General features: G+C 50.4%; 2 protein-coding genes across 7 annotated transcripts in view; both read right to left on the bottom strand.

The window, feature by feature from the left end:
- Positions 1-10,520, bottom strand: part of FARSA (phenylalanyl-tRNA synthetase subunit alpha) — a 93,481-nt gene that overhangs the window by 31,875 nt on the left and 51,086 nt on the right. The window lies entirely within an intron of this gene.
- GADD45GIP1 (GADD45G interacting protein 1) overlaps positions 106-10,520 on the bottom strand; it is an 82,212-nt gene continuing 71,797 nt past the window's right edge. For all 6 annotated transcript variants that reach the window (XM_050770750.1, XM_050770755.1, XM_050770752.1 and 3 more), the window contains exons 2-3: positions 2,730-3,084; positions 106-474 (exon numbers count right to left, since the gene is read on the bottom strand). In XM_050770750.1, coding sequence (XP_050626707.1) covers positions 156-474; positions 2,730-3,079 — 669 coding nt within the window. In that variant the 5' untranslated portion in view covers positions 3,080-3,084 and the 3' untranslated portion in view covers positions 106-155. The remainder of the gene's footprint in view (positions 475-2,729; positions 3,085-10,520) is intronic.

The raw sequence follows: 10,520 nt of genomic DNA, 5'->3' as shown, positions 1-10,520 counted from the left end.
CCCTGTCCCCTTTTGAGTAGAGCCAAGTGGGGGATTCCCCAGCCCTTAAGTATTGAAGGAGGAACCAGGGGACCCAGAGAGGCACACCTTGAGAGGACACAGATCTCTTCAGGGGTACTGCCAAGTAGCAGGCTTTATTGGGAAGGGACAAAGCCTCAGGAGCTGGGTGCCCCAGAGGCTGCTGGGTCCTGAGCTGCAGCTGCAGCCAATGCAGCAGCTCGCGCCTCCTGCTTCTGTCTTTGTTTTTCCTCCTTGAGGCGCTTGCGCTCCTTCTTCTCTAGGTCCTGGAGCAGCTCCTGGAAGCGGGCACTCTTTGGGTCCACTTGGTAGCCCAGGAGCTCCTGGGCCTCAGCCTGCAGTCGGGCCCTCCTCTCCTTGTCAGCCTGGGCCTTCTCCCAGCGCTCCCGCTGCTGCTGCCGCCAGTTCACAATCATCTGTGGCATCTTGGCCATGCACTCTGCGATGTGCTGCTCCCTGCAGGGGAGGGAGAGTGGGCTGTGACACTGGTACTCAGCCAGGGCAGAGCCCACCCACCTATATCTCACCGATAGGCCTTTGCCTACAGGCCTGCCTCCTCAACTCCCCCTGTAGATGAACTGTCAGGAAAAGCCCTTGACAAGTGAAGAACAGGAACAGATGAGAAAGTTACTTGTGCATGAATTTGATCACAAGGGTGTGTCAAGCCCCAGTAAACCCCAGGTGCCAAAGCCAAATCAACATTTCACTGAGCTGCCTATGAGCAAGCCAAGTGCCACTCCCATGGGTAATTTCACACCTCTATTCCACAGACACTGCTGAGCATCTCCTGTACAGAGGCCAGGCCCAATTCTAGGCACAGGAGTGAAAGCAAGAAAGACATTTCCCACCAATCCTTGAGTTTGTAGCTACCAGTCACAGCCCCATTTTTTTTAAGTTCAGGAGTACAAGTGCAGGTTTGTTAAACAGGTAAACTTGTGCCATGGGGGTTTTTTTGTACAGATTTATTTCATCACCCAGGTATTAAACCTAGTACGCAGAGGTCATTTTTCCTGATCCTCTCCCTCCACCCTCCAAAAAGCCCTAGTGTGTGTTGTTCCCCTCTGTGTGTCCATGCATTCCCATCATTTAGCTCCCACTTATAAGTGAGAACACGTTGTATTTGGTTTTCTGTTCCTGTGTTTGCTAAGGATGACAGTCTCAAGCTCCTGTCATGTCCCTACAAAGGACATGATCTCGTTTTTTGTGACAGCCTCATTTAAGGATTTGAAAAGTGAAGAATTAAGCCCTATAACGGTCATCTGGCTGAGGAGGGGCAGAAACAGGAGTCCCTGCTCCATGGTTCCCTGTCTGGGTGATCAGACACATGGCTTCACCAAGCCTCAGTTTCCTCATCTCCAAAATTAGGGCAATCCCTTCTTCCTCTTAAGGCTGTTGGGAAAACAAGAAGGTTAAACACCAGGAACACACTCGACCTACCCGCTTCACCCTCCAGGATGTGGCATTATCTATAAGAGATGCCCCTGGTCTGGTCAGACGCTGTAGCTCACGCCTGTAATCCCAGCGCTTTGGGAGGCCGAGGTGGGTGGATCACCTGAGGTCAGGAGTTCAAGATCAGCCTGGCCAATATGGTGAAACTCCATCTCTACTAAAAATACGAAAAATGAGCCGGGCGTCGTGGCAGGTGCCTGTAATCCCAGCTACTCGGGAGGCTGAAGCAGGAGAATCGCTTGAGCCCTGGAGGCGGAGGTTGCAGTGAGCTGAGACGGCACTCCAGCCTGGGCAACAAGAGCAAAACTCTGCCTCAAAAAAAAAAAGATGCCCCTGGTCCTTCAGACCTGCCTCTGTATCCGACCTCTGCCCTTGGTTCCAGGACCCATCACCTTCCTGCCAGCAACTTTCCCCAGCCACACTGACCTCCTGGCTGTTCTTTAAGGCAACATCCTATCTCAGGGCATTTGCCCCAGCTGTTCCCTTTACCAGGAACTCTTTACCCAAGAGATCACCCCATAGCTAAGTCTGGTTATTCAGGGCTTTGCTTAAACATCACTTCAGAGAGGCCTGAGGCTTCCCAAACCAAAGCCGCCCTCAGGCACGCACTCTTCACTCTTTTACCTTCCTAATAGTCCGCTGTCGCCATCTGATATTAAGGGCCCTTTGGGGGCCTGCCTCGGCCTCCCAAATAGCTGGGATTACAGGCATGAGCCACCGCGCCCAGCCTAGGACAGGGTCTTGCACAAGGTATGCGCTCGGTAAATACTTGGTGATGATGGCTGGACGCGTTGGCTCACGCCTGTAATCCCAGCACTTTGGGAGTCTGAGGCGGGTGGATCACTTGAAGTACGGAGTGACCTGGCCAACACGGTGGAACCCCGTCTCTACTAAAAATTACAAAAATTAGCCGGGCGTGGTGGTGCACGCCTGTAATCCCAGCTACACGGGAGGCTAAGGCGGGAGAACCGCTTGAACCCGGGAGGCGGAGGTTGCAGTGAGCCGAGATCTTGCCACTGCACTCCAGCCTGGGCAACAGAGCGAGACTGTCTCAAAAAAAAAAAAAAAAAAAAAAAAGACTTGCTGATGAATGACTAAATAGACTGTTATTCTGAGTTTGTTTTGCGGCCAGGTGAGCGAATATATAAATCTACAACATACAGATGCTACGACGTGACCCCGATGGGGTAGGCACGGCTTGGGGACCAGTTGGCCCACGGGGCACAGAGGGCAGCCCCGCGCATCTGCCTGCACGCACGCACCTCTCCTGACGCTTCTGCTCTTCGGCCAGATGCTTCGCCCGCAGCGACTCCTGCATGGTCGCCAGGCTCGGGTACCATTCGCGTTCTTCGGCCTCCAGCTCCCTCAGCTGCTCCGGCGACGGCCACAACGAACCGGGGGCCACCCCGGAGGCGGCGCCGTAACGCGCGAACTGCTTAGCCGCGTAGCGCGGTCCCAGCTGCCACCGCTGGGTCAGGAGGTCCTCGGGGTCTGGCCACCAGGGTCCCGGCTCGCGGCGCGGGGGCGGCCGCGCCCGGTAGCCACGAGAACCCGGGGCCAGGGTCACCGTCAGTCCTAGCAGGCTGCGTGCCTGTCGCACGGACGCCGCCATCTTGGCTGTGCGGGGTCCTTGCAGGCCCGCCGGGCTGTCCACGCCCGTTGCCTGAGCGCGAGGCCCGGTGTGGGCCAGGGCAGGGAGAGGGGTGTCCCTGCTGCCTCAGTTCCGGGGAAGACGGCCAAGGGAGTAGTGTGGATTTTATACGTTTCCACGTACAGCTTTAAATTTTAGTTAAGCAGTTACTTAGTCATTTTTTATTTTCACTTCTTTCCCTCTCCTTTCTGCACACTGACACTTAAAAATATATATTTTTAGCCGGGCGCGGTGGCTCACGCCTGTAATCCCAGCACTCTGGGAGGCCAAGGCGGGCGGAATACCTGAGGTCGCGAGTTTGAGACCAGCCTCTTTTTTTTTGTTTTTTCTTTTTTGAGACAGAGTCTCGCTCTGCCGCTCAGGCTGGAGTGCAATGGCGCGATCTCGGGTCATTGTCACCTCCGCCTCCCGGGAAGAGAGGAGAAACCCCGTCTCTACTGAAAATACAAAATTAGCTGGGCGTGGTGGCCCATGCCTGTAGTCCCAGCTACTCAGGAGGCTGAGGCAGGAGAATCGCTTGAACCCTGGGGACGGAGGTTGCGGTGAGCCGAGATCACGCCATTGCATTCCAGCCTGGGTAACAGGAGCGAAACTCCATCTAAAATAAATAAATAAATAAATAAATAAATAAATAAATATGTATATGCTCACCTGGTTGCAAATATATGCAGTGTTCAATGTTCTTTGGGTAAAAATCGTATTTTTAATTTTACTTTTATACATTTAAACTAGCATTTATTAGGCTGGGCTCGGTGGCTCCCGCCTGTAATCCCAGTGCTTTGGGAGGCTGAGGTGGGCGGATCACTTGAGGTCAGGAGTTGGAGACCAGCCTGACCAACATGGCAAAACCTCATCTCTACTAAAAATACAAAAATTAGCTGGGCATGGTGGTGGGCGCCTGTAATCCCAACTATTCAGGAGGCTGAGGCAGGAGAATCGCTTGAACCAGGGAGGCGGAGGTTGCAGTGACCTGAGATCGTGCCATTGCACTCTAGCCTGGGTGACAGAGTGAGACTGTCTAAAACAAACAAACAACCCACTAGTATTTATTATTTTTTTTATGTAAATGTACCCGGATGCGGTGGTTCACACCTGTAATCCTAGCACTTTGGGAGGCTGAGGCAGGCATCACTTGAGGTCAGGAGTTCGAGACCAGCCTGGCTAACATGGTGAAACCCTGTCTCTACTAAAAATACAAAAATTATCTGGGCCTGGTGGTGCACACCTGTAATCCCAGCTACTCGGAAGGCTAAGGCAGGAGAATTGCTTGAACCCAGGAGGCGGAGGTTGCAGTGAACTGAGATTACACCACTGCTCTCTAGTCTGGGCAACAGAGTGAGACTCTGTCTCATAATAAATAAATAAATAAATAATTCTGTCACATGCTGTGACATGGATGAACCTTGAGGACATTAGGCTAAGTGAAAGAAGCCAGTCACAAAACGATAAATATTGTATGATCCCACTTATATGAGGTAACTAGAGTAGTCAAATTCAGAGAGACAGAAAGTACATTAGGAGTTCCAGGGGTTGGGGGTGGAGGAGTGGGAGTTATTGCTTATAATGTATAATATATTTTATGTTGTAAAATATACAAAATAAAAAGAATTTGTGTTTTGTTTTGAGTCAAGAGTCTCGCTCTGTCTCCCACGTGAGAGTGGCGCAATGTTGGCTCACTGCAACCTCTGCCTCCCAGATTTAAGGGATTTTCGAGCCTCTGCCTGCTAAGTAGTTGGGACCACAGGCGCAAGCCACCAAACCTGGTTGATTTTCGTATTTTACTGGAAACGAGGTTTCACCATGTTGGCCAGGCTGGTCTCAAACTCCTGACCTTAAGTGATCTGACCACTTCAGCCTCCCAAAGTGCTGGGATTACAGGTGTGAGCCACCATGCCCGGCCAAATGTTGTTGTTGTTTTTGTTTTTTGTTTTTTTTGGAAACGTAGTCTCGCTCTGTCACCCAGGCTGGAGTGCAGTGGTGCGATCTCAGCTCACTGCAAGCTCCGCCTCCCAGGTTCACACCATTCTCCTGCCTCAGCCTCCCGAGTAGCTGGGACTACAGGCACCTGCCAACACGCCCGGCTAATTTTTTTGTATTTTTAGTAGAGATGGGGTTTCACTGTGTTGCCAGGATGGTCTCGATCTGACCTCGTGATCTGCCCGCCTTGGCCTCCCAAAGTGCTGGGATTACAGGCATGAGCCACCGCGCCTGGCCTGTTGTTTTTAATCACACACATGCACACCTTCTCTGCCCCCGCAAAAAATAATTGCAGTTTTCTCAAGACATGAATATTCATAACAATACCACGTATATATGTCATTCCCAAGCTGGAAATAGCTCACACCCAATGTCCATCTGAAGTAGAATGGACAGCTAAATTATGCTGTTTCAGCCAATGGAATACTACACAGGAATGAAAGAGCAGATATTACATCTTCTCACAGCAAGATGGATGATTCTTTTTTTTTTTTGAGAGGGAGTTTCACTCTTGTTGCCCAGGCTGGAGTACAGTGGCACAATCTCGGCTCACTGCAACCTCCGCCTACTGGGTTCTAGTGATTCTCCTGTCTCAGCCTTCTGAGTAGCTGGGATTACAGGCACCCAACACTATGCCTGGCTAATTTTTCGTATTTTTAGTAGAGACGGGGTTTCACCATGTTGGCCAGGCTGGTCTCAAACCCCTGACCTCAGGTGATCCGCCTGCCTTGGCCTCCCAAAGGGCTGGGATTACAGGCATGAGCCACCGTACTTGGCCTGGATGATTCTTATAAGCATAATGTGCAACAAAGGAAGCAGGACCTATATGATCGCTTTTAAAATTTAATTTTTTTGAGACAGGGTCTTGTGCTGTTGCCCAGGCTAGAGTGCCCTGGCTCAGTCATAGCTCACTGCAGCCTTGAATTCCTGGGCTCAAGCGATCCTCCCGCCTCAGTCTCTCGAGTAGCAAGACTACAGGCATGAAACACTACTCCCACCTACATTTTAAATTTTTTTGTAGAGACGGGGTTTCTCTGTTACCCAGGTTGGTCTTGAACTCCTGGGCTCCCCTCCTCTCTTCTCACCTCCCCTCCCCTCCTTTCTTGACAGGGTCTCACTGTTGCCTAGGCTGGAGTACACTGGCATGACCACTGCAGCCTCAATCTCCTGGTATCAAGTGGTCCTCCCACCTCAGGCTCCTGAGTAGCTGGAACTGCAGGCAGTCACCATCAAGCCTGGCTAATTTTTGTATTCTTTGTACAGATAGAGTCTCAATATGTTGCCCAGGGTGGTCCTGAATCTTGGGGCCCAAATTATCCTCCCACCTTGGCCTCCCGAAGTGTTGGGATTACAGGTATGAGCTACTATGCCTGACCTCAGAAGTTTTTCATCTTGCAAACCTATAACACTGTATCCATCAAACACTCACTCCCCAGTTTCCCTTTCGCCCAGTCCCTGGCAGTCACTATTCTCCTTTGTTTCTATGAATTTGACTACTCTAGGTACCTCATATAAGTGGAATCATACGTTACTTGTCCTTTTGTAACTGGCTTGTTTTTTGAGACAGAGTCTTGCTCTTTTGCCCAGGCTGAAGTGCAGTGGCACGATCATAACTGGCTGCAGCATCGACCACCTGGACTCAAGTGATCCTCCAATCTCAGTCTCTCAAGTAGCTGAAACTACAGGTGCTCACCTGGCTAATTTTTTTTTTTTTTTTTTTGAGACAGAGTACTTGCTCTGTTGCCCAGGCTGGAGTGCAGTGGTGTGATCTCAGCTCACTGCAATCTCCGCCTCCTAGGCTCAAGCAATTCTCATGCCTCAGCCATCTGAGTAGCTGTGACTACAGGTGGGAGCCACCTGCGCCTGGCCTAATTTTTTTTTATTTTTAGTAGAGACAGGATCTTACTATGTTGCCCAGGCTGGTCTTGAACTCCTGAGGTCAAGCGATCCTCCCGCCTTTGTCTCCCAAAGTGTTGGGATTATAGGTGTAAGCCACTCCACCTGGGGCTGGCTTATTAGTATAGTATCCTAAAATTCCTTTCCTTCCTTCCTTCCTTCCTTCCCTCCCTCCCTCCCTCCTTCCTTTTTCTTTCCTTTCTTCTTCTTCTTCTTCTTTTTTTTTTTTTTTTTGAGACAGTCTCGTTCTATCACCCAGGCTGGAGTGCAGTGGCAGTGGGATCTTGGCTCACTGCAACCTCCACCTTCCAGGTTCAAGCAATTCTTGTGCCTCAGCCTCCCGAGTAGCTGGGCTTACAGGTGCGCACCACCACACCTGGCTAATTTTTGTATTTTTAGTAGAGATGGGATTTCACCATGTTGGCAAGTCTGGTCGCAAACTCCTGACCTCAAGTGATCTGCATGCCTCAGCCTCCCAAAGTGCTGGGATTACAGGCATGAGCCACCATGCCCGGCATATCCTAAAGTTTCATCCATGTTGTAGCACGTGTCAAAATTTCTTTCCTAGCCTGGGCAACATTGTGAAACCCTGTCTCTCCAAAAAATACAAAAATTAGCCGGCTGTGGTGGCACATGCCTGTAGTCCCACCTACTTGGGAGGCTGAGGTAGGAGACCACTTGAGCCTGGGGGAGGTAAAGGCTGCAGTGAGCTGTATGTCACTGCACTCCAACCTGGGTGACAGAACAACACTATCTCAAAAATTTTTTTTCTTTCCTTTTTAAGGCTGAATGCTATTCCATTGTATGGATGGACCACATTTTTTTTTTTTTTTCCCAATTGCAGATGTGAGGCTGAAAGAATGGACCACATTTTAGGCCGGGCACGATGGCTCATGCCTGTAATCCCAGCACTTTGGGAGGCCAAGGCAGGAGGATCAGGAGGTCAGGAGTTCGAGACCAGCCTGATCAACATGGTGAAACCCTGTCTCACTAAAAATACAACAATTAGCCAAGCATGGTGGTACCCACCTGTAGTCCCAGCTACTCAGGAGGCTGAGGCAGGAGAATCGCCTGAACCCAGGAGGTGGAGGCTGCGGTGAGCCAAGATAGTGCTACTGCGCTCCAGCCTGGGAGACAGAGTGAGACTCTGTCTCATAAAAAAGAATATACTACGTTCTGTTTATCCATTCATCTGTATGTGGACATTTGGGCTGCCTCCAATTTTTGCCTATTGTGAATAATGATTCTATGAACATGAGTGTACAGCATTTCTTCTTCTTCTTCTTTTTTTTTTTTTTTTTTTTTTTTTTTGAGACAGATTCTCACTGTGTCATCCAGGCTGGAGTGCAGTGACATGATCTTGGTTCACAGCAACCTCTGCTAGGTTCAAGCAATTCTCCTGCCTCAGCTTCCCAAGTAACTGGGACTATGACTGGGCATGGTGGCTCACACCTGTAATCCCAGCACTTTGGGAGGCCGAGGTGGGTGGATCACCTGAGATCAGGAGTTCAAGACCAGCCTGGTCAATGTGGTGAAACCCCGTCTCTACTAAAAATACAAAATAAGCCAGGTGCTATGGTGGGCGCCTGTATCCCAGCTACTTGGGAGGCTGAGGCACAAGAATCACTTGAACCCAGGAGGCAGAGGTTGCAGTGAGCTAAGATTGCGCCCCTGCGCTCCAGCCTGGGCGGATAGAGTGAGACTCTGTCTCAGGGGAAAAAAAAAGGAAAAAGGAGGCCGGGCGTGGCGGCTCATGCCTGTAATCCCAACACTTTAGGAGACCGAGGCAGGAGGATCACAAGGTCAGGAGATCCAGACCATCCTGGCTAACACAGTGAAACCCCATCTCTACTAAAAATACAAAAAATTAGCTGGGCGTGGTGGCGGGCGCCTGTAGTCCCAGCTACTCGGGAGGCTGAGGCAGGAGAATGGCGTGAACACGGGAGGCGGAGATTGCAGTGAGCTGAGATTGCGCCACTGCACTCCTGCCTGGGCGACAGAGCGAGACTCAGTCTCAAAAAACAAACAAACAAACAAACAAAAAAAACAGGAAAAAGGAGGTGGGATTATAGGTGTGCACCACCACACCCAGCTGATTTTTTTTTTTTTTTTTTTTTTTTTTTATTTTTAGTAGAGATGAGATTTTCACCATGTTGGCCAGGCTGGTCCCAATCTCCTGGCCTCAAGTGATCTGCCCACCTCCACCTCCCAAGGTGCTGAGGCTTTTATTCTTTCCCCCCCCTGCCCTGAGACAGCGTCTTGCTCTGACACTCAGGCTGGAGTGCAGTGGTGCGATCTCAGCTCACTGCAACCTCTGCCTCCCAGGTTCAAGCAATTCCCCTGCCTCAGCCTCCCAAGTAACTGGGATTACAGGCACACCCACCACTCCCAGCTAATTTTTGTGCTGTTAGTAGAGACGGGGTTTCACCATGTTGGCTAGGCTAGTCTTGAACTCTTGACCTCGTGATCCATCCACCTCAGCCTTCTAGAGTGCTGGGATTACAGGCGTGAGCCACTGTGCCCGGCCAGGTTTTTATTTATTTCTTTTTTTTTGAGACGGAGTCTCACTTTGTCGCCCAGGCTGGAGTGCAGTGGCACAATCTCGGCTCACTGCAAGCTCCACCTCCCGGGTTCATGCCATTCTCCTGGCTCAGCCTCCTGAGTAGCTGGGACTACAGGCGCCCACCACCATGCCTGGCTAATTTTTGTATTTTTAGTAGAGGTGGGGTTTCACCGTGTTAGCCAGGATGGTCTTGATCTCCTGACCTTGTAATCTGCCCGCCTCGGCCTCCCAAAGTGCTGGGATTACAGGCGTGAGCCCATGCCCGGCCAGACTAACTTTGTGTGTGTGTGTGTTTTTAGTAGAGTTGGAGTTTCACTGTGTTAGCTAGGATGGTCTCGATCTCCTGACATCGTGATCCATCCGCCTCGGTCTCCCAAAGTGCTGGGATTACAGGCATGAGCCACCGCGCCTGGCCTCAGGTTTTTATTCTTAATGAAATAAAGTAGCATAGAATAGAATTACCAGATTGTTTCTGGTAATTACTATCACACTGTAGTAAGCATAAGTATTGTTTTACAAAACTTTCATTTCCGGCACGTATACATGTGTGTATGTACCGGTGTTCTGGCTCCAGTTGCTGCCAACAAACGTTCCCATTTTATTAAGCCCATGGACTCTGTGGATCAGGATTTTCTGTAGGGCCCAGTGGGGATAGTTTGTCCCTGCCCACTGCTATCTGTAACCACAGCCAGGAAGATCTGAAGGTTGGGGCAACATGACACCTGGCAGCTAGAATCCTCAGGAAACATCATTCATTCATGTATAATGACTGATGCTGGCTGGGGCCTCAGCGGGACTGTCAATTGGTGTATCTACACACAGGTCTCTCTGCATGGGCCAGTTTAGGCTTTCTCACAGAATGGTGACTGAGTCTCAAGAAAACAAAACTGAAGTGTATAGCATCTTTTTTTGTTTGTTTGTTTTCTTTTTGTGAGATGGAGTCTGTTGCCCAGGCTGGAGTGCCTG

Source organism: Macaca thibetana, chromosome 19 (assembly GCF_024542745.1).
Source record: "Macaca thibetana thibetana isolate TM-01 chromosome 19, ASM2454274v1, whole genome shotgun sequence".
NCBI classification, from domain to species: domain Eukaryota; kingdom Metazoa; phylum Chordata; class Mammalia; order Primates; family Cercopithecidae; genus Macaca; species Macaca thibetana.
This window is presented reverse-complemented; position numbering and strand designations above follow the sequence as displayed.